The sequence below is a fragment of the Larus michahellis genome, chromosome 7 (genome assembly GCF_964199755.1).
Source record: "Larus michahellis chromosome 7, bLarMic1.1, whole genome shotgun sequence".
NCBI classification, from domain to species: Eukaryota; Metazoa; Chordata; class Aves; order Charadriiformes; family Laridae; genus Larus; species Larus michahellis.
This window is the reverse complement of record NC_133902.1, coordinates 18,496,068-18,519,927: the sequence shown is the minus strand read 5'-3', so window position 1 is coordinate 18,519,927 and position 23,860 is coordinate 18,496,068. Positions and strand designations below refer to the sequence as shown.

The window sequence follows — 23,860 nt, the reverse complement described above, 5'->3', positions numbered from 1 at the left end:
AAAAAAGGCCTACATCTCAAGATTGTTTGGTTGTTTTGGTTTTTTTCTTTTAATTACCTGAATTTGTGAACTTCTTTCAGCTGTTGCAGTATTGCCATCTGAGTGTTTTTCCAGTGTGTCAGTAAGGTGTGAACAAATTTCCTCCGTACTACCAGCTCCACACGACCAGTCAGTATTGCAAGCAACATCTGCACAGGTTTCACGGTGCCACCCCACGGGTCGAGATTTGTTCATCATTGTTATCTCTGTATTAATAGCCCTGGACAAGAGACAAACCTGAGCACTGGTGCTTCTGCTTGTTGTAAAGCAAGCTCTAAAATCAGAACTCGCATCGACAGCCTGGTTAACTGTGGAGTAGCTGGCAACCCTTTTGAAGGTTTCATGATGCTCCAGCTCTGAGTTTGGACAGCTGGTCTTTCCACGTGAGGATTTATCTGCAACTCCTACCCCAAAAAAGGGATTCTTGCTGGTGAGAATTTCTGAGGCTGGAAATTGGGTTTCAGCATCCTCTGCAGTGCAGTCAGTGCAGCTGGCAGCACGTGCACACACACCAGATTCTTCACAACTGTATAAACTGGAGTCCCCTGCATATTCGCCAAACTGCATGGCTGCTGCAGGGGCCCCTTCCCTGTGTGCCAGCAAAGGACTGTCTCGCTTCACTGACACGCTGTGAACGTGTCTGTCATTCTTTTGAGACGATTCTTCACTTACAGCCGTTTTGGGCATCAGGGTGCTATTAATCAGTTGGGTGTCTTTCACCTCTCCATTTTCTAAACCATCACACACAAGCAGATTTGGACAGATCCTTTCTTTACTCCCACAAAAATGACTTTCATGTCTACTTCCACAGACAACACTATGATACTCGGTTTGCTCTTCCTGATGATCACAAGTCATGCCATTGCAATCTGGCAGAGACAAAGTGTCCTGAAGCAGATGGGGAAGCTCTGCCATAGCTGCTTCTGGGCAGGTTTGGTCACCTATGCCACACTCGGAAACACGAGAACAACCTTCTGACACGCCAACAAGATGTTGTTCCTTTGCAACTCCACCCCCTGGAACTTCATGAACTGGATCTATCAGCTTTAAGGTTTCGATTCCTATCATTTCCTTTTGCTCTGAAAACTCACACGAGCTATTCCTATCATCAAAATCATGCTCGTGAGCACTGAGGTACTCCAGCTGTGAATCTTCACCTAAATGGCTTTGTCTGCAATCATCACACACCCCACAATTAGAGTGCGTATTGTTACATCCGCTTCCCAGCATATCGGCTTCTTTCTTGCTTTCTTCTACCCATGCGCAGCAAATGCTCATTCCCTTTTTATTATACATTTCAATATCTGCATCTAAAGATGAATTTAAATAAGGTAAGCTTTCCTCTGACAACTTTAATTCTGAAATGCTGACAGAATGTGACTGGCCAAAACCAGAGCAGTTGGCTCCTGCTGCAACATCTCTGACGAGCGTGTGCTCAGCTTCCTCAGAATAAGAAAAAATATGCAAGGTCTGATTGAAGCATCTTCTTTTGCTTTTAACATCACTGTTCTTTTCAAAATCCATGGTACAAACTTAAGTCCTCCTCCTCCTCTGAAGTAATCCACCACTCACTTCCACTGCAAACTCTGAAAGTCATCAGCTTGTCTCTTCCTATCAGCTTCTCACCTTAATAAAAATTATGACAAGTTTGAGATACTCCATGGTATAAAAGAGGACATTACTGTTCAAAAAACTGTTAAATTAGCCACCTTATTTTTACCTACTGCATGCTAGTATAGAAGCTAGGAATTATATGGTACATTCTCAAAGAAACCCTAAAACTCACGGAAGTCTGTTAAAAGAATTTGCTGTTCTTGCTTGTGTGATTTCAATTGAGTAAAAGCATCCTCAGAGACCAATCAATCCCATTTTCTTACACTCTTGGGCAACATTTCTGTCCTCTTACCACTGAAGCATTCCTTGCCTGAATCATCAGAATCCCCGTTGATACACAGCAAGCTATTTACACTGTACACTAACTTTATGACAGCACACAAGGTGTTTTGATGCATGTACTGACTCTGAGAGTCAGGATGCTGATGGTCACGGATTCAGTGACCACAAACTGACCTCGCATCATTCCCGATTGTATACTGGCCTGTAAGCACTCCTTGACACAGAAAGCTTACAGCTTCTTGAACCATTACCAGTATTTTTACTGTAGGGAATATCTTTCCGTCCAGAGCTATAAAAAATTTAAAAACTACTTAAATGAGTAAAGAGGTGAACTTAGAGCTCTGTGCCTCCCAGGAACTAAAAACCCTTCAGGTGTCAGGCAAGGGGGAAATGGAAGCATATTCCTTTTAATTCTGGGGAAACGGTTATCAAGCACACAATTGTAAGAAAACCTGAGAATCTTTACAACCAGAAAGTGTAAGTCACAAAGGAAAACAGGAGGATGGTTTCTTGGATCAGTGCGCTTCTTTTAGCAACAGAAGAAGGCTGGACAATACACCAAACCAATACACCTGCTCTGGACTTGCAAGAAACTAGTTTTATAGCAAACATGAACGAAAAGCAGAGAAAAGGCATGTGGGGATAGAAGACATTCTTTATGAAGCTTGTTTCTTGTAAATAGTTGTCAGTTCTTCTCTGCCTTCCCCCAGAAACTTATAATGAAGGGAGGGATATATACAGATGTTAAACATATTTCTCATCTATGTATGCTTTCTAAATGACTTAAATGAAAAATAACAATTTTTTGTTATAGTCACCAGCCTCTAACCCTACTATAATCTTACATAAACCACAGCAGATTACAATCCTCTCTGTAACTCTTTGCCCTGCGATGGCATGCGGGCCAACTAACAGCCTGTGCTTCTAAAGACACAAGTCACTGGATCATCCTCCAGAGGAAGCTTCCAGCTTGGTAAAACACAGCCCGTACGGAACCACGTGAAATCCTAAAGGGAGACACAGGCTGCTGGTGGAGCACCAGGGCAGACTGAAAACTCAGGCCTGTTTCTCGGCTACTGCTCTGGGATTAACATACAAATTACGTGAGCTCCATCCACTCCAGATATAAACAGCGTGACCCAGGCCTCATATCTGTACGGGAAGGTTTGCAGAACGGACCCCTAAGGGGTAACTTCATGACAGCCCTCCCTCACAAGGAAAAATGGCTTGCCTCTTTAATCTGCATCCACTGATTCTCCTCCATTAAGGATCATCATTAAAGTGACATGGTTTAAAATCACTTAATACAAATCATTTAAATCATTCAACAGAAGTCATCAATAGAAGTCAGGCACCCTCCAAAAAAAAAAACCACCTTACCAGGATTTCATTTCACACTTCTACAGTTCTGTTTCAGAAACGCTAGCTTTCTTATTGCACCAACTTTACCATCACCTCCTAGCTGAAACTTTGAGCAACCGTTATCTGTGAAATTAAAACTCTTGCAGTTACGCTACCAAAGCGCATCTCAGGTGCCTATACACAAACTACAACACACATATCACAGAGAAGTGCCTTTTTTGCCCCATTTTTTTTCCCTAAGAACAAACAAGAACTACAAAAGCCCTATGTACGCCCCAGACAAATAACAGTAACCTTGCTGCGACTACTCATGACGCAGCTAGACGCTTATCAACGACCAAGTCAGTCAGAAACCGCAGCGATGTTACAGCACAGCTTCCACTCCGCAGTGGGGGGCGGAGAGCCACAGCTGAGCCCCGGGGGAGGCCGGGGGGGGGAAGCCCTCGGAGCAGCCCAGTGTCCCCGCTCGCCCAAGGGGCACCCCTAGGCGGGGAACCGCGGCTTACAGCCCTCACCCCGGCCCCAGGGCCGGCTGAGCAACCTCCCTGCTGCCCGACCGCGGCCGCCTCCGCCCCAGCACCGAGCCGCCGACCGTGAACCCGCACCCACCGCCTCTGCCCCGCCAACAGCCCCACCGAGCACGCGCTCAACGGCCGCCGCTCCCCGCCCGCGCCTCCAGCTCATTGGCTGCGACAGGACGCGCTCGAGCGTCTGATTGGCCGGCGCGGCGCCCGCGCCAACCGCGTCCCGCCCCCAACTCCCCTCCTCGACGCCGCAGGCGGCCATGTTGCCTGAGCCTGCCTCATAGCGGCGCCGCTTTGTGCTAACGCGGGGCAGGGAGCGCCCGATCTGCAGCTGGTGGGGGACAGCAGCGTGTCTTGAACGGTAATGAAAGCCTGTCGGCAGCTGGAAGGCTTTCAGGCTGAAGGAGTGTATTACCGGCGGTGGAGACAAACGCAGTGGAGAATGTCACCCCATAAATAACCAGTTTCTGCTATGGACGTTACCCGTTTTAAATGTACACCTTATTTTCACAAGGTTGGTTCTGGCCCTTACTACTCCTTTTAAACACATACATGTAAAGTTCTTAGTAAAATGTGCAAAACATCTGTTAGTTGCCTAAAACAAGCTAAACCCCAAACCCATATTGGGAGCTTTTAAAAAAGTAGAGATGCAGTAACCTCCTCAGTATATTTTATGTAAGTGAGCGCTGTGTGACACCGCCCATCATCAGCACAAGATGAAATTTAATATTAACAGGTTTTTGGTGAACCTAATTGCCTTCTCTTGTGAAGGGATTCTTCCAGGGAGAATTACGATGTGGGCTACCTATATGTTCACCACAAATACTTAAAACTAAGTGGAGGATTAATCCCATTAGCAATACTATTCAAACTTCTTTTGATGGGACGCTGTCACCCAGCACACCCTGCCATTAGAAATGTTAATATCATAGAATCACAGAATCATAGAACCATAGGGTCAGAAGGGACCTCTGGAGATCATCGTGTCCAACCCCCTGCCACAGCAGGGACACCCAGAGCAGGTGGCACAGGAACATGTCCAGGCGGGTTTGGAATGTCTCCAGAGATGGAGACTCCACCACCTCTCTGTGCCAGGGCTCTGCCACCCTCACAGGAAAGAAGTTCCTCCTCATGTTTAGGTGGAACTTCCTATGCTCAAGTTTGTGCCCGTTACCTCTTGTCCTGTCCCCGGGCACCATTGAAAAGAGCCTGGCCCCATCCTCCTGACACCCACCCTTTCAGTATTTATAAGTGTTGATAAGGTCCCCCCTCAGCCGTCTTTTTTCCAGACTGAAGAGACCCAAATCCCTCAGCCTTTCTTCATAAGAGAGGTGTTCCAGTCCCCTCATCATCTTGGTAGCCCTTTGCTGTCCCCTCTCCAGCAGTTCCCTGTCCCTCTTGAACCGGGGAGCCCAGAACTGGACCCAGTACTCCAGGTGCGGCCCCACCAAGACAGAGTAGAGGGGGAGGATGACCTCCCTCGACCTGCTGGCCACACTCTTCTTGATGTCCCCCAGGATGCCATTGGCCGCCTTGGCCACAAGGGCACATTGCTGGCTCATGGTCATCCTGTTGTCCACCAGGACTCCCAGGTCCCTTTCCACCGAGCTGCTCTCCAGCAGGTCAGCCCCCAACCTGTCCTGGTGGATGGGGTTATTCCTCCCCAGGTGCAGCACCCTACACTTGCCCTTATTGAATTTCATAAGGTTCCTCTTTGCCCAAATCTCCAACCTGTCCAGGTCTCTCTGTATGGCGGCACAGCCTTCCAGTGTGTCAGCCACCCCCCACAATATTTGGGGGTATGTCTCACACCAGTGCCCTTACTCACACAAGCACCTTATTTGTACATTTTACAACCAGTGTTGCTCACGTCTGTGTCTACAGTAATACATTAGAAAGGAAAATGAGCCCATTACACCAGTATCATCCAAAAAGTCTGTATTTTCCAAGAGAACTTCGACCACTAACATCATCATGACAGACCGCTCCATAAAAACTACCCGAACAAGTGACATTTTTATTGGCGAGTTCTGCTAATGAATTTCCTTTTCCACGCTTGTATCTCCTAAGAGATTTGATGTAAAAACCAAAACAAAACAAAACTCGGGTAACATTCCATTTGCAAACAATAAAATTATTTAACATTTAAAAATAAAACAAAGAATAGCAATTTTAAATACAAATTCTAGGGAAAAACTGTCCTGGTTCCCCCAGGAGCCGTTCCTCGCCATGCTACCACCACCTCGGCTCCGCTCCGGGTACCGAGGCTCTCCCATTTGGAGCTCAAATTAAAAGGACCGGGGCATGTGCTAGTATTACCATTTGAAGCCCTGTTTGTTGTACATTCTTCACAGGAAAACATAAAACAGTTTGCAGTAAGCCAACCAGTACTTCCCTTATTCTAAAGCTAAGTCATACTGAAAGTTAGGGGGAGGAAAAAAAAAAATGTGGCTTCAACATTTCAGCTACTTTTATCACACACAAAAATTTCTACTAAGAGCATATCCAGGTTGAAATACACATCTGATTTTCTGGCATGAGGTTAATGCTTATGGGGTGCGAGATGCAATCTACTTCGAAATAATAAACACATCACTTCTTGATGAGCAAAGTATTATTTTTTAGCCTTTTGGACCAACGCGTAGTTGTTAGGTTGTTTCTCATGAATCTTGCCGGGAGAGAGAGTTTTCACCGCTACCACATATAAAAAGATGACCGGTGCCAATCACACACACCTTATCATCAGTCAGTAAGATGTATTTATATTTGTATTTAGCACGTTTGTTTGCATTCTGAAAAACCCTTAGTTTATTTTTTAGGCCACAGAGGCTTTGTACACCAGAAATTACACAAGTCAACCACAGAAAATTGTAAATTGGTATCTACAGTGATTTTGAGGTATTCCACAAGTAACCTGGCTCTGCACCTGAATGTTCCTCTCAAAAACCAAAAAGAAAGATAAAAAGAACCCAAAGCCCTAGCCAGAGTGGAAATGTCATTTAAATGATTCCTTTAATCCCCACGTTCCACCACATCTGATCAACAAGGACATAGTTATTTCTCCACGGGCACAAAAAAGAAAACCTTCATCCTTTTGCCCGTGGGCACAAAAAAGACCAAACCCAACCTTCTTCATCCTTTTCCTGGAATACAAATTTCAGTACTTCATTCCTAAATTTCCGAGTGCACTCAGAAGAGAGGAAGGAGAAAGGTGTTATTTTCTACCCAAACCAGAGAAACACATTCAGACACTGTTTTTGGTTTATTTAATTTGTGAAGGTGCTCTAAGAAGATACCAGTGATCCTCTTAACGTTGAAAAATAGCAGCGGTTTATACTCTGAGCTCCAGTCTGCGAGGAAGAGGCCAGGGAAAAGAACTGGACCGGAGAGGCTGAAGACCAAGTTAAGAAGAATTGGTCTCCCAGGTCTGGATTTGGCTTGATAGAACGGTATCTATTGAGGCAGTCAGCATCGACAGAAGGCTGCTCCTGTCGAACAGGAGATGCTGTTTCACAGCGTGAGGAGGTTCCTAAGGGACTGGTCGCCTGCCTTACAAGCTTTTCTGTTAGGGCTGAAGGGGGAAGGACAGCTTTATTCTTCAGGTAACTGCTGTTTCTCCTTTGAGTAGTACATTCAGAACGATTTCCAATAAACCAGAGCTGTAGTGCTAGCTGTGTATAATAAACTGCCTGCAACATTTTTATCGGTTATGTTATTTTTCATGAAAAGTGGAAAACCTTTACAATGACCTTAGAAGGAAACAATTCGCTACTTCTCTATTTGTAGAAAAACCATAGGCAGGAATATTTCCTAAAGTGCTTCTTTACTTATCAGTTACTTTTTTAAAAATTAGACTTGTATTTTGTAGCGGCATAGTTTCCTAGTAGTTCATGGACCAGTAGATAGTTTCTGATGTAAAAAACCCATTACATACTTTAAGCAAATGACACTTGCTTTGACAAATGCACCAAAGTGAGTGATCTAAGTGCAAAACCCACCATTTCTTAAAACACGGCCTTATGCTGGTTTATTAATGCAACTTTACATCCTTTAAAAGTAGTTTACTTCAATTCCAAGAGCAGGGATTAAATAATATGAATAAAAGTTGAAAATTCAATGAAGCTATTGCCTATTTACCCTGAAATAAAATAGTCTTATGATTCAACTGGTGCAAAAATCCCTCCAAACACCTTTGTTTTATTGGCAAAGTCATTTAAGGTCACTTTTGCTTCCAAGACCATCTTCTTCCATGGTTTCCACTGAAGGAGTTTTGCTTTGTAATGGCTTGTGGTTCCACAGTGATTTGTAAATGAAAAACCTACTATGAATAATTCTACCGTAGTCACTAAATTACTGTCATGAGAAAGTCCAAAAAGTACAGTGTTTTGTATTTTTTTTAATTTTTCAGCAAGACACAAAATTCCAGTCCAGTTAAAGTGTTTTCTTTGAATACCATTTTAAATGGCAATAAATGGCTGCTGTGCCTTCTGGATGGAGAACTTAACGCGACGCCCGATGTGCTTCTAATATGGCAGGCAGATACTGTACTTCAAATGCACCCAAAGAACGGTGTAGAAGGGCTCCCGCGGGCACAGCCATTTGGATCAGCTACTCCTATGTATACAGTGCAGTAGGTTTGAATCTGCGTAGAGAGAACCACAGCTGGGTGGCACGTAGCAAATGTTGGGGTTGTCTGTTCTCAGAAGGCATGACACAAAGCATCCCGGACAGCAAGAGACAGAAGCATCTGCAACGTTGTTCTGAATCTGTCAAGTAGTAGTAGCCTCCGTGGGAAGGTGGCGGTTATTGCTGAGACAGTAAAGCACTCCGGTTGGCTTTCATCTTCTCCAAGCGTTTTACTAGGTGACCATTGCTGACTTCAAGCTCTTCGGTTTTATCCAATGCTGAACGCAACTGAAGGAAGCAGAAAAGAAACAACACACATGACTTTCACGTTTTCCCTTTCCAAAGATAAAGCAGGTTTTGTAGTTACCAACACGAACTGTCCATATTGCTGGAATTTCCTTACAAGACAAACCAGTTGAAAATTCCTATTAGCGGAGTTAAAAGTAAATGTTGTGTTACTGCCTGTGCTGGTGCTTTGATATTTTCTAAGCACAGTGTCAAGAATTCGAGGTATTTACAGAATGTTGAACAAAAGGCTCAGAGTTTGCCTCAACTTCAGAGGCACTGATGCTTAGAGGTATCTGCTGGGTGACATATGCCTGTCTTGCTGCCTGGCTTTTATGTTTCTGGTTCCCAGAACTACAGCCACAGCCACGACTTCGATGCCTTAGTTTTCTATAAAACCCACTGCAGGATGGAGGTAAGGAGAGACAGGTGGACTGCAGAGAGCAATATTTATAGGCAGCAGAGCAGGAGTATTTAGAAAAAGCAAAAAGCCACACTGGAAAAAAAAACACAACTCGGGAGGCAGGTGTGAAAGAAGCTGACAAACATATTTAAGCTGGTTGTACTAGCTACTTGGAGAGAACATGAAGTTTGGTATGACAAATAAGGTCAAAATTACAGACAGCTTGAAGATGCAGTGTTTTAAGAGAGAGAAACATGAACAGAGTCTGCAGATGGACACACTACAGCAATCAGGCATGAATGGATTGACAGAGCAAGACAAACAGACTCAGTAAGAATCGTTCACATCCATTTGGTGCTCAAGTTTAGTCTCGGAAACTTGGAAGTTTAGACTGTCATTCCTGGTAAGGTGTGGTACTGTGCTTGAATAATTAAGCGCTCAAATTAACCTTACAGCAGGATTTCCTGCTATATCTTTCTACTGCTATAATTTCCGAATCACATGTTCTAAGAAGACCAGTGCTTTATATTTACAAACCCAGAACTTAGGACACCCAAAGTAATGAGCCTTCAGGTACAACAAAGGACAAGGACAGCACAGTAGAAATAGGAATTCTTCAGCTTGATGAATGCTGAACCACATGAACATTCACAGCTGCAAAGTAGCATGCAAACCTGAGCATTTGAAGGCTGCTTCTAGATTCAAGTTGTACAAGTAGAACTTGAGTTTGCTCCAGAGAACCAACTCTGGTACAAGGCAAGGCATTACAAGTCAGTTTAGGAAGGAACGGTGAAAAGGCAGCAGGAGTTCACAGTTGCGACTGTTACTCCAGTTCGAGTGCTGAAAGTTTGGTTAAACATTTAGAAGAAATAACTAAAGCAGTTTTAAAAGTAGATGTTTATTCTTTGCTCGACTAATATTCTTTGCTCCTCCTCTAAAATGCACCGGACAGGTCTCCCCCCAAGCAGAGCAGGCTGACTGCTAGCCTGTGACAGTTTGCATTTAGAGTTACCTCTCTCTGTAGTTTGCGTTTCTCTGCTTTCAGTTCATCTTCTACTTTTTCAGCATTTTCAGCAGCAGTTTTGTATCGGGCTACCTGACCTTCCAATCGTATTACCTAAGGTGAAGGCAAATTTTTTTAATGAAAAGCTGTACCAAGAAGTTACTCTGAAGCTTTACTCTTCTGCTAGTAGTTAAGAAATAACCAGAGATGCTCACTTTTCTTTAATAAAATAAAGGCATATTTTGAGGGGAAAGAAAATATACCAGGGAAGCCTGAGCATGGTAACTTACTCCAGACCTTTTATACGTATCCATATTTAATATGCTTCCAGCAACAAAAAAAAAGACTAAATTTATCTTAGCAAGAGTATTGCTGACATATTCTGGACAAGAGCAAACAGTCAAAATTGAAGAGACTTGTATAAAATCCATATATACTACATCATATGCCAGGAGCCATTTAAAAATTGTATCATGAATAGTTCAGTAAGTGCTCTCCATATACCTTTGCCTTTGAACATTTTTCCTTCAGTGAAAATAAATAATATATTCGCTCTTCCCCATATATAAATGAAAGCCTTTTAGTCTTTATGACTTAAGCGCAGTAGCCCTGATGCTCCAACACTCCTGCTTCTTAAGGGAAAAAAATCAGAGTAATTATGATTTCATTTATCATATATCAAAATACACTTTCTCTTTGCATTCTCACCATGTCTAAACAAAAAGAACAAGCCAAAAACTTACATTCTGCTCCAATGCTGTTATCTCTTGCTCAGACTTTGCTAGTTTAAATTTGAGATCACTGATCTGTCTGTTGGCATCTCCTAAAAGAATTGCAGATTTATCAGAGATGTCAGAACAAGCGTTAAAAGTGTCTAACAAGTCTGCCATAAAATTTCCATGCTACAGGAATCTACTTGGGGCGGCGGTAGAGTAGCAAGTGCTCTCTGCCAAAGAAGTGCTCAGCAGATAGGTGCTATTCCCAGTCTCGCCTGATTCCCTTCTGACCACTCTGAAAGCAGAATTAATCAGGAACTCGCCCCAGCTCTCCTGGGGAACGTAAGGGAGATTTCCAATTGCCGTCTCGCTAAACAAAGGATAATCGTTCCCTCACCTCTAGTAGAGGTGCATGGCTGGCTCCCAGTCTGAAGCTCCCTTAGAACCAAAGGCTCATTTTTACTTAGAGCCACGTGGTTACTGTACAGATACATTTTCTCGCTCACATGCAGGACACAAAAGTTGTCTTAAAATCAAAACGTAGCTCACTTTGGAGATCAATCATGTGCATATCTGTCCCGTTTTCTAGAACTTCATCTTCTGACTGGGTATTTTCCATCTTGCCATTCTTTTGCTTTTCTTCCAGTTGTCCCTTTAATTTTTTAATCTGAAGGACACAAAATAATTAGTTATTAAAACAAGGGAAAATTGTGACTCAGTTCTCAAATTCACTCAAGTATTATAAAACAAAATTATTATTTTTTTTTTCAAACATAAATTCCAAAAAATCTTTTGTTACAAAATAATTTTCTAGAAATTCTTTTGGCAAATGACTCATCATATCTTTAAGTATCAGTGCTTATGCATAGGTTCAGGACCAACCATAACAAGTGGAAGATGACTGTTTTATTAGAAAAGCCATAAATGTTCTGTAGGCACATTCACATAAAACATTCTTAAAACCCAAACCCCTGTGTGGTTGTGTATGAAGTCTCAAGGCCAAGGATATAATCCATAAATGAAAGCATAGAGCATCCTGCAGAGCAACAGACAAGCTAAAATTTTTTGAATAAGCTTTGTATCTGCTGTGGAATATCACAGTACCAGCAATAATTACTTTAATTGGTATTTGCTCATCTACTGCAACTCCTCCAGCACTTCCTTTCAAATGGCCCACTGCCCACAGATCCAGCAATCAGGAAAGGTTTACTCTTGGAGATAAAATTTGCTTCTACAACTTGGACCATATTTGCTTTTTCCCCTTGGGCTTGACCAGCCTGAAGTATTGTTTTTCAGGAACGGTCATGGAGGAGTTTTAGGTGAGGAAGGACAGCGATCTGCAATACTCTGAGCACTGAATGGGACTGGTTAGCAACACGGAACAGGCACGCTGGGTCCTATCTTTCTTCCCCTACATCCTGAATTAACACGCAGGATAAACGTTTCAGAGGAAGAATAAAGTGGCAAGCAACGCTGTGAGTCCTCAGCAAGAGCAACCCAGCACACATTCTGAAAGGCAACGGCACTGCTGTTCTATACCTTATGTTAGGGCTATTTCAATTATTTATTTTTTTTTAATCTCTACTGTTCTTATCACAGATTTAGTAAACACACAGCATTTCAGTTTTCCCGTGATTACCTGGTCTAGTAAGGATTCTCGTTCATCAATGAGCTTTTTCAGCCTGTCTGAAAGAGAAAACTGAAAGTTCAGCGCCGATTTGATTGAGCCGCACATTTCAGAGTGCATCTGATGTAAGACTGAACCATTAAGGTTAGTGAGACTAATGATGAAGGTAGTTATGCACGTACCACAGGAAATGAGGCCACAGACAGGGCTGGGAAGGGGCTGCAGCCAGGGGAGGTTATGTCATTCTCACAGAACATGCTTGTCTTGGCAGTAGCAGCACCCAGCTGCATGCAAAGAGGCTAATCTTCTACGTTAGGTTAGCATGCAAGAACTCTAGGGTCAAACACAACTGCAACACAAAATCTCACAAATCTTTACAGTTTAACATAAGGAAAATACTGTAAACACCTATAATCATAGCTAAGCACATCTTAACTTTTTTACTAAACAGCATGGCAATAACTTTTTGTGTTATCTCCAGTATTATGACCAGAAAAACTTTTGCCCATTAACTTCTTTTTATTTCAAGCAGCCTAGTAAAACATTCTTTTCTCTTTAATCCTTCATAGTCAATTCTCCTGGTGAGACATCAGCCTGGACCAACTGTTGTGTTACACTTCAACTCAAATCAGCACATTGGTATGTGTGGCATTGATTAATAAAGTACACAACACAGAGTGAGACAACTGGAAAAAACAAATAGAAGTAAGTAACCAAATCACTTGGGTTTGTTTTTTTTTTTTCTTCCCTATTAAGGGATGCAAAATGTGAAAGCATTTTAGCAGGTACTCACAAATTTTCATATCACTAAAATTACTTTACCTCATTAATTAACAACCTTAGTTTGTTCAGGTACACCTCAACAGAAGCACACTGGAACATAGGATTCAAATATTCTTATTAGAAGAGGATATATTGACCTCAAGTGGTCTTACTCCACAAGTTTGACACGTATGTTTATTGTGGTTTTATTTAGTTTGCCTCCTGTGCCAGAAAGCGGTCACCTCTGCAGAAGCAAGCCAGCAGGCGTCCAGAGCTCAACTCCACATCTAATGACTGGCCGGTTAATTAAATGGTTAAAATCTAAACGTCACTCAAGAAAAAGGACTTGTAAACATAAGGAAAGCAATTCCCAAATTGCAGATAAAAGGCTGGTGGGCTTTTACTAGGTAAATTCTGTTGATAGACTTAAGTATTTTTTAAAAGCTTTAAAAATATCAACACTGTAGTCCCCATTCGTTGTGAAATCCTGAACAGGCCAAAGTCTTGTGGTTTGCCATTTTTGCTTGTTAACACACAAACTGAAGGGAATAAAGACTCTATATTGAATCAAATCATGGGGAAAACGGAAGTTTTCAAATGAAAGTCCCTCTATATGGCAAACACGTACAGTCCATTAGCTAGTAATAATGTGGTAAGTCATAAGCTCCCATATACCAGCAGTCGTTCTAGAGCATGGAATAAAACCTTTACCTTGGCTTCTGATGCAATACCCAAATACAGATCTTAAAGTGACATCCCCGTTCAGCAGATCTATGCATTCATTTTGAACCTCCTCCAGTCCTATCCTTTTTTTAGCCATTTGTAACACACTCAACATTGTTACGCCTGAGCACTGACATGGAAAAACAAAATAAAACAAAAACAACAAACAAACCACATTTTGGTAAACTATCAAGAGTAACAAAAATTTACAAGTATAAACCCCTTCAAAATAATAAAACAATTTCACATATTTATATGGGAAGGAAAGGAAACTTAAGACAGAAATTCTGCAAAAGATGAAAGAAAGGGAAGAAAAATCATGAAGAAGCGAAGAAAGCATGGACAGCAAACAGTACAAGAAAGGTCAGAGATATTCAGACCTGGAGACAGGGCTGGGAGTCACACGTCAGCAGAGATCACGAAATGAAGTTACTAAGAACTGCAAAGACAACAAGGACTGATGCAGAGGGAAACCTCTAGGCCACTGCAAAATTAGCCCAAACTCACTGACTCCAAATAGGCCACATAATTCACCTTGATCCAAAAAATAACTTAGTCGTGCACACAGCTAAGTAACTTCCATTAGCACAGCCACTGCTGAGGGGTGAAATATGCCTCCCTGAAGAAAGGGCACCTCCTCCAGTTTCCAGTACGGAAGCACAGCAGCTTCTCCCAGTCCCTTTCCCTCCAAAATGCATGTTAGCACTTTGGGATGAGCCTTCAAATCTGATCTCACCATCAGTTCTCTCTTCCCTCCCTACAGACAGCTGTGCACCCCACTGGGACAGATGATGTGCCAGCAGCAGGATTTCCAAGAGCACAGGAAAAATTAGCTTGCTAAAATTGCCGTGTACATAGAAGAGTTTTCTGCATACATAGATGAAGGTCTCTTAGCTTTCCTTTATCTTAAAACCCCATGCTAAGATAGAAAACTTACTTTAGCTTTAACAGAGCAGAGCCACCTTAGTTTTGCATTTAGGAGATGCCTTTCCCAACAAATCAAGGACCTGAGGACCCTGGGAAACAGGTGAGCAGAAAAGAGCAATCTACTGAATTAGGACATGAAGCAGCTAATTACAGTTCTCATCTGTAACATCATTATCCTTATTTCACAGATGAAAATATTACAACGAATAATTAGAGCATGACATTCATCTCACTTAAATTTAGCGTTGGTAACATGATTCCCAAGCACCAATTCATGGCTCTCATAGGCAAAGGAGGTTAACAGAGGGCCGAGGAGGAACGGGACCCTGGGGAGGCCTGGGAGAGAGCAGGACAGACTGGGGATGGCGGTGGGTATCGGTGTCTTCTGCTATTGTACAGGTCTGTCTGTAAAGTCAAATGACTATTCTCAGTACCTTGGTAATGCAGTTGACTCAAGGTATTGCTAATTAGAGTGCTGCTTCAGTGGCACAGTTGATCTAACATCCCATAATGAGCGGAGGACTGTTCTTTTCCATAATAAAGGTAATACTGACCAATGCCTTTCACTATTACTTGCTGAATAAGGAAAAAAAAGGTTTCTTCAGCTACTGCTTTCAGGCTAGCTCTGAACTGGCAGTAGTGCACAAACCTGGGCTACAGGCTACACATGCCATGGGGAAAACCCAGCGAGCATTTGGATCTATGGAGCTATTCTGAAAGTCAAAAAGTCTTATACACCCAGAGCGGTGCCCACTGCAGCACACATCAGCAGGCTGTCCCTGCTCAAAAGAAAATGGGTAACGTAATAGCAGCAAATATGAATCTTGATGTTAGTTCATCTCATGATTTCTTGGTTTCATGTGAGACTCCGTGAAAAGACTGATTTTGATATTTTGCTGTCTTTGAAAGTCAAAACCAATGAAGGGGACAAGCTGGATCTTTTCTTTTATCTGCTAGATATTGCAGGGAAAATGCCAAAACCAGTTTTCGATTGAGTAGCTTTACAAAAGATCCCTTTTCTAGGGCTCCTGAGACACTGTCCTCTCCCTCTCTCTTACAGCGCACATTTCACTCAAATGCCAGCTGGCATATAATATTTAAGTTATTAAATTTGGAATACAGATCTAGCAGTTCCCTTTATCTTCAAGATGATTTATCCCTCGATATGCATATACTCAAGCAAAAACCAAAGAGGTAAAGAACACCATGACCTTCTCCCTCCACGGTACTTGCCCAGTTCCAGCAGTCAGGGACCAGCTGCCAACAGAGGTACCAAGCAGCTAATGGTCAAGAATGGATTTATAGTACATCAGCTGTTCTTCATGGCCTGTTCACGTCCCTGCTTCTACCCTAGTTTCACCAAGAGCTGGCTAGTGACTGTGGGATAAAAGCTGGTACCCGGACAGTCAGTTAAGACTAGAGTTGTCATTATCTCTTCTTCCGTGACTTGGCTTCAAAAAAAGAATTCTGTTATAGATGCTTTGTTTTCTGAAGTGGAAAAACTACTTAAAAACAGCTCAGCATTAATTCCCTCAACCATCCAGAAGGATTTCTATTAGAAATAAACTCGTACAAAAACCCCAGGAAGTGCTGGTGTGTACCTAGTTTAACTGAGAGTTGTTTATCGATCTATCCACAAGTATAGGTGAAGCCCGGTAAGCACATTTAATTATATATATAAGTGTATTTAACATTTAAATATACATACATTTAAAATATTTCCAACATTAAACCATTCTATTATGCTATATATTACTGTTGCGAGTACAGCAGAGACAAATCTTTAAATAAACACTGCTACATAATAAAACGTAGATTTTAAGATCTATGACTTTTTAGATTAGCATTTAGTGTAAACCCTTAAGAAGAATAACTGCTAATACTTACAGAAACCATACTGGAACTGTTGTAAGTTGGAGAGAAGCCACATGCAAAGAGTTACAGGTTTACAGTTAAGGATGCCATCATATATCAAAGGTCCTCAAACACCAAGGCTGCCCATTCCTAGTAAGATAGCTCTTCTAGCTATGTAGCCCAACACAATAAATTTAACAAAGCTGCAGAAAAATGTTTTTTGAAATTATATAGATTTAAATAAATATTTACGCAGGTTTATAAACAGTGCTCTGAACAGGCAATTTGAAGTATAAAATATGTTTATTTCAATTATATACACCTCAGTACATTTTGATATACATCTTGAAATTTTGCAGTCTGTTTGTACTCCATCAACTTTGTAACATCAACACAAATACAGCCTTCCACAGTCCCCCTGCCCACCCCCACCAGCTCCTCAGCTTGCATTCCCTTGGGATGTTCATTGCTTAAACCAACTTTAAATGAATTTTTAAGTATGCAAAACATACTCTTCCTCCCAAGTACTAGCAAAAATGCAAGAAGAAATATACCAATGGAGCATCTAATTTATGCCAGCAATTCAAAGCAATCTAGCTTTTCAAAAAGGCACAGAGAATAAGAGAATAATATACAGAACAATTCTCTTTGGTCTGATATCCAATAAGAATTAAGACATGCAAAGTTGTCTTCTTTCCAGAAAAGAAGAGGTAAGAATTTTTTCAGAAATAAAAGCATTCCTTCAGAATCATAGTTTGCAAAAAATAATGTAGTAAGGATATGCAATTTTAAACAAAAAACTTCCCGGAAAAATAGATATTTTTATATATTCTTAGCTAGACAGTACTTGATAGCAAACCTAAGCACACATTACAGTGTGTATTGACACTTTCTTCAGAGAAAATAAAAACCCCATGTGAGACATGGTGTAAAAGGCCTATCGTGGTGCAAAGTGCCTAGACAAAGTAAACATGTATACATTTATTCCTTTCAGCAAACTAAGACCTGTATGTTCCACTGTCTTCAAACTGTATGTTGTTCTTCCAAAAAGTTTAGACTAAGCACATTCACAGTGTTCTAACTATATTTTGGACTATATTTTGGAATAGGACCATATTAGAAATACACAAAAGGTGGAATGCAAGTATTTTTTTTTCCATAGTAAAAAAATAATAATAAAAAAAAATTGGTTCCTAGGCTTTAATCATTCAGAAAGAAGTTCCAACATCAGATCAGTGTTGCTGATTTACTGAGTTCCCTCATGAAGTGTTAATGTACTTACTGTAGGTCTAATGCACGTAAGTACACACAAGTATGTGCATAAATTCACAAAGGTCCAATGCACATAAGCACGTTCAAGACATCTATCATCTAGGCTAGAAAAAAAGAATTTCCTGTAGAAATTCCTCAGTAGCAGTTACCCACACTAAAAGTACTTTAATTGCAAGATAGTCTGAATAGTCGATTTGTGAAGCTTGCTCTTTTGGTGATAAACTTTAAACCTGAGACACAGCAAAACCAAACCCACGCACGATTTCTTGTGGCTAGGTACGTCAGTGAATAACTTAATATTTGCATCGTTACCACCCACATAACATTGTATTATGATGAGAGCTATCTATAACGAAAAGAACTTAAAGAATATTCCTAAGCTCTGATGTACTGTGCAAAGTGCATGTTTCTGTACTGGGACCAATCGAACGGCATATAACTCGTGTAGCCTTGAGATTCCGAACTTATGATATTGTACAGTCATCTCTAGATTTACCCTTACCCCTTCTACCACCCTGCAAATCCTCCTTGCTTTCATCCCTGTTATTGCCAGCACTTTCCAAATCCTGTTCTGAAACATTTTCATCTGGTATTTTTTCCACTTTGTTAGAATCTGATGCTTTGATTTCATCTTCCATCACATCAGTCTTCTCATCAGTTTTCCATGACGCTTCCCCTTGCAAGCACCCTGCTTCTTCAGGCTCATCTCCTTTTTTATGCTGCAAGCTGTCATCTTCTGTCAAGGGATCTTTGGTTTCTATTTTGTCTGTTCTTTCTCTGGCTTCGTCTGTTTGGGCAGTTTTTCCAACAGCACCATTTGCTCCACCACCCTCTTTCTGTGTATCAGCTTTCTCCGCATCACATTTTTCATCAGTTTCTAGTATCTGTTTTGACTCTTCATCAAAATCAAATGCATCACCATCATCTTCCAGTCTCTCCTCTGCTTGAGCCTCCAATTTAACTTGTTCGCTAACGTTTTCATCCTGCTCAGCTTCCTGTGTCAGGGAATTATTTGCACCTTCCTCAGAAGCAAATCCACCAGCACGGTGGTCTGCAAGCTCTAACCCTTCCTCATTTTCTTTCACTGTTTCTTTATCAACTTTGTTTTCAGTAGTTACACTAACACCTGCAGTTGACTCCTTAGATTCACTTTTCTCTTGTTTAATTATATTCTGCACTTCACCATCTAAATGAATACTTTTCTCTCCCACCGTATCACCTGTTGTTTCCTCACTACACTGAACTGTTTGGACTTCTACCTTTGGCTCTAAGTCTTCTACCCATTCTGTCTTGCTTTCCTTTCCTTTCCCAGACTCATCCCCTGTTTCCAATTCTGATTCCTTAATTTTGTCATCTAAAAGACTTGGGTCTAAACTGGTTTCCTGAGTAGTAACCTCTTTCACAAGGTCTGTGTCTGGCTCTGCCTGCCGCAGCACACTTCCTTTTGGCTCAGGAACAGAGCCTACAGCCTCCACAGATGCCTCATCTTGCTCACCTGCTTCTGCAGAATCTGAACACCTCTCCAGCTCTTCTATTAATGCTTCCTTCTGCCCATCCTTCTCAGCCGTAGCATTTTCAAGCTCATTTTTATCTTGCATATTTAGTTCCTCTGATGATGCTGGAGGACTGTCCTCTGAAGAAACTGGTTGCATGTCTGCCTGACTTTCGCCACGTTCCTTTTCACTTGTATCTGGTGGGACACCACTTTCACATGACTCCGTCCCTTCCAAACCCACAGACTCCGTTTCCCTCGTCTGATCCTGAACTGTGTTCCCAACCTCATTTTCTTCTTCAGCTCTATCCCCTCCTGTTTTACCAATTCTTCCATCAGTGCAGTCTTTGCTTTCAACGAGTTTTTCCTCCAAGACATCTGTAACCTTCTTTTCTGCACTTTCTTCTGAGTGCTGGAGTCCCTCAACAGGACTCTCCACGTTTATCTCTTCACTAAGCAAGCCTGCTTCTGTAACCTCTGGTAGCCCTGCCTGGTTACAGACCAACTCACAGCTCTCGCTTGCAATATCGGCTCCCTCATCCATTTCATTACCACTCGGGCCATGGCTAGTTTTAAGATCCTCTCGTTCTTCCTGTTTGGGTGCAACTTCTTCCAGTTCATGCTCTGGACCTGAGACACCAGGCATTTCCTGAGGAGTCTCTAAAATCTGCTGACCTTGCTGAGAGCCCACCTCCAAGTTCTGATTTGTCGTTGCGTTTAAGTCATGGTGCTCAGCCTCCGTACTAAGAGGCTGTTGGACTGCTGTGCCTGTGGACTCAGTCTCCTTTCTCAAATCATCTGCGTCACTATCCTCGTTTGAAGAAGTGCTCCCTGATACACGTTCGGTAAGGTTTTGAATTTGTTCTGTGAACCTACTGTCTGGTAACATCACTGTTGACAGGGCATCACATTCTTCAACCATTTTTTCTGCCTTTGCATTTTCACCAGCATGCAATGTTTGTACTTCCTGCTCCTCAGACTCCTCTTTGTGTTCCTCACGCTCAGTATTCTGCAAGATTTCTCTTTTCCCCACATCCTCCAAAATCTCATTTTTCATGTCCACTTCATTGGCTTTGCCTAAAAGACCATTGAGAAAGTTGAAGGGACCACACCATAGCACTTACCTCCCCAACTTAAAACCCGAAAGAGAATGAATCAAAGAATAGGTTAATAAGAGGTCAGCTTTTGCCAATTACGTGAGGCAAAGCAGCAATTGAATTAGTAAAGGCCTGGGGTTTTTGACCAGTGAAATTTACCACCACCCTCTCAAAGCAAGAAGTCTCTGGTGCTGGCTTGCGCTGTTGTAAAGTAGATTTATGCACTTGGCTGTGTGAATTGCAGCTTTTGTAAATGAGAACAACTGTTTCAAGCACTGCAATTTAACAGTAATACCTGCAGAGGTAACAGTAAAGATTGTTCTTTCTCAGCAGTATTATCTACAACTGTAACACTGACACCACTCCATGCATGCAAGAGTGGATCTGATGCCATTATAATCAAGGATTACTGAGTAATGTTTTACTCTTAAATATCATAAACAGGCATCATCAGTGTATATGACAAACACTGAAGGTAAAAATCTGTTTGGCAAGCAAGTGGTTCAGGTGTTTAACATCACCAACACAGACCAAAGCTCAGGCACTTAGTGCCCCTTGCAGCCACTTCATCCAGCCAAAGGCATGGGGAGTTCTCTGGTTTTGGGGGGGGTTCTGTAACAGTTTTTCTTCAACTTAATATTTAGAAGCAACAGGTATTAGAACAACAGTGTTTGTGGTTTCAGCAGTTAGCTTTTGGGTCTATGTTGTACCTATTTCCAAAAAAAAAAACCAAAACAAAAACAAACACCAGAATAAGAAGAGGTAGAAAACATGTTACCTTAAAAATACACCCTTACCTTGGTTTTGGTGTTTCCATATTGTTTCCACACAAGAACTGAGTGAGGAAAAAGCAGCCAACAGCTAAAAGCAAGATAGCTTGCAATTGCAATAGTTGGCTGCCTGTTGCTATTTATGAGTATGTTCATTTAGAACAAAAACAACAGAAAAAAAAAGATCTATTATTTCCTTTCCTTCCACTAGCGTAATAGTTCTCTGAGAGGCCATCCATCACAACTGCATAAGAGCAAAGTTTTTGCCATCCAGATTTCTCCTTCCTAGTACTATCCATCTCTCTTTGAATTTACCAATGTTAATCCTGTTGCAGCAAGTAAAAATGTTGAAGTGTTAATATGAAATGGTCAGTAGTCCTAGATACCAAGAACAACGAATTCATACATTTGTGTGTTTTAACAGTGCCCAGCACCGTTTGCTCAGCAGACACTTATAGTTCTCAGGTATATAAATGAACCAACATATAAGTTCTTTATAGGAAACTAAAATGCTTTTTTTCTGATTCTTTAGGACATGTGCTGAATAATATTCAACAACAGTAGGATTATTCCGGGACAATTTTCAAATTCAGGGTTCAAATAGTAACTAAATGATTGCTACTTATCTGTAATGTAATATTTGTATTCTTGTCCTTTGACTCCTTGAATGGGAAATGAAGTCTGCCTTTGCAGGAAACTGCACAACATACTTGAAGTGCTAATAAATATTAAGCAGAAAAATGCATAGGAAGTGATCTGACAAGTAGCATGCTGCGTGATGTGTTAATTGTCCTACTAACGAACACCCAAACTCCAAGCAAAGATGAATGAACGGACAGACAGACAGGAAGATGTGAAAGGATATACAGCACTTACCTAGCATCCCATCGCCTCCTGGCTTTAATGCCTGAGTTGTGCCTGCAACATTTTTGGAAGAATCCAAGTGTCCTTCATTATCGAGAACGTCTGATGTCTCCCCGTTGGTGGCTACGTCAGAGTCTGGGATTATTCCATGTTTCTGTGGAGAAGCAGAAGAAACGCTTTAAAGCCTGCTGCTCAGAAAGGGGAGGACAGTTCAGGTGTTCTTGTCCTTGACATTCTGAATAAACAATTGCTTCAATTCTTCCATTAAAAATGGCTGGAAATCTTAAAAAGGGCACAGAATATTACAGTTCTCACTTTAACCATTATGACAGAAAGGCTGTGATCCCAGCTTTTTTTTTTTTAAAAACCATAAATCTGACGCACAAAATGTTCCTCAGAGAAGCGTCTCCTACAAAAGCAACTGCTTAATCCTACAGTCTATACTAAGCGCTCACCATCAACATTAGAGGGAAGGACTTTATTTAGAAAAATCCCTGAAATGGCAACTTGTAGGCAACATGAAAATAGAACTCTTGCTATTAAGCTAGATTCAAATTTTCTGCAGAAATGTACAGGAGGAAAAAGTCAGCAGCTGAATATAAGTTTCTTTTATTCCTCTTGCATACCTTCAGTTGTTCCTTCAGCACAACCACTTCATCTCTAAGGTCATCCCGCTCACTCCTTATGGAATCAAAGAAATCTTTCTGCCTCTCTAATGCCTGAGTTCCCAACACAGACAGAGGGCGAGGAGATGTGAAGAAAGGAAGGGAGACAAGTAAAGACCATGAAAAGCAAGTGTAAACACAAACGAGCAGATTTAAGATATTCAGAGATTCATAGAAGTGGCACATGTGAAAAAGGTAAAGTTTACAGATTAAAGGACCGAGTTTACATACACACAGATAAATTTCAAATCCAAGAAATGCTCAGCTCATTCAATAACCAGGAATTCCTACTACAGACAGCCAGAGCTCAATCTTTCATTAGGGATCCTTCAAACGAGGATACGCTTTTCATTGTTATTTGTTAGACAAGTTAATTCATATCCATATTACTTCAACGTGCACATTGAAGGCATAATGCAATTCCCATGTGTTAACAGAACGGCATGAAAGCAGGGCCAGCAGATTTTACTAGTCTTTTTATTCCACGGGTTACCATCGTGGGTGCAGTACATTTCAATTAATTCGAAAGCTGAAAAATCAGTCATCTTTAGACTGGGATGTACCAGGTGCAAATGCATATTTTTCTACTCAGCCCCTCCAATATTTCGATATAAATGCACAAATAGAACAGTAACAAAAAAAAAAATCAGAAAATGTTGAGTTTCAAATTCCTACAAGTTATTGGAGGACATTGCAACCATGGGCAAGTTGCCAGATATCTTTCTCCTATATTGAGAAAGTCTTTCAGTGCTCATCATTAAAAAAGCAAGCCATGCTTTTATTTAAGAGTGGGTTTCCATTTGGCTTTGATAGAGGGCGGTGGGAAGGGATGAGAAGCGAGGGAGAGTTAGAGACTTTCATCCCAATAGCCCCTAAATAGCTCTATTGCTTTTGTACCACACTCCAGTTTCTGCTCAGTCCGCAGATTAAATCTGCATAAGCGAAAATTCAGT

The 23,860-nt window shown here is 41.5% G+C and overlaps 2 protein-coding genes across 30 annotated transcripts in view; both read right to left on the bottom strand.

The window, feature by feature from the left end:
• Positions 1-3,961, bottom strand: part of RBM44 (RNA binding motif protein 44) — a 46,119-nt gene extending 42,158 nt beyond the window's left edge. The window contains exons 1-2 of the mRNA XM_074593507.1: positions 3,907-3,961; positions 58-1,665 (exon numbers count right to left, since the gene is read on the bottom strand). Of these exons, the coding sequence (XP_074449608.1) occupies positions 58-1,563 (1,506 nt within the window). The 5' untranslated portion in view covers positions 1,564-1,665; positions 3,907-3,961. The remainder of the gene's footprint in view (positions 1-57; positions 1,666-3,906) is intronic.
• Positions 3,962-5,744: 1,783 nt separating this feature from the next.
• LRRFIP1 (LRR binding FLII interacting protein 1) overlaps positions 5,745-23,860 on the bottom strand; it is a 115,251-nt gene continuing 97,135 nt past the window's right edge. For 12 of the 29 annotated variants that reach the window (XM_074595272.1, XM_074595262.1, XM_074595266.1 and 9 more), the window contains 3 exons: positions 22,869-22,961; positions 22,255-22,396; positions 17,040-20,588 (listed from right to left, as the gene is read on the bottom strand). In XM_074595272.1, coding sequence (XP_074451373.1) covers positions 18,484-20,588; positions 22,255-22,396; positions 22,869-22,961 — 2,340 coding nt within the window. In that variant the 3' untranslated portion in view covers positions 17,040-18,483. Of the gene's footprint in view, positions 8,736-10,147; positions 10,253-10,881; positions 10,962-11,403; positions 11,522-12,493; positions 12,541-17,039; positions 20,589-22,254; positions 22,397-22,868; positions 22,962-23,860 lie in introns of those variants that run through there. The other 17 variants (XM_074595287.1, XM_074595291.1, XM_074595284.1 and 14 more) reach the window with 3 other exon arrangements.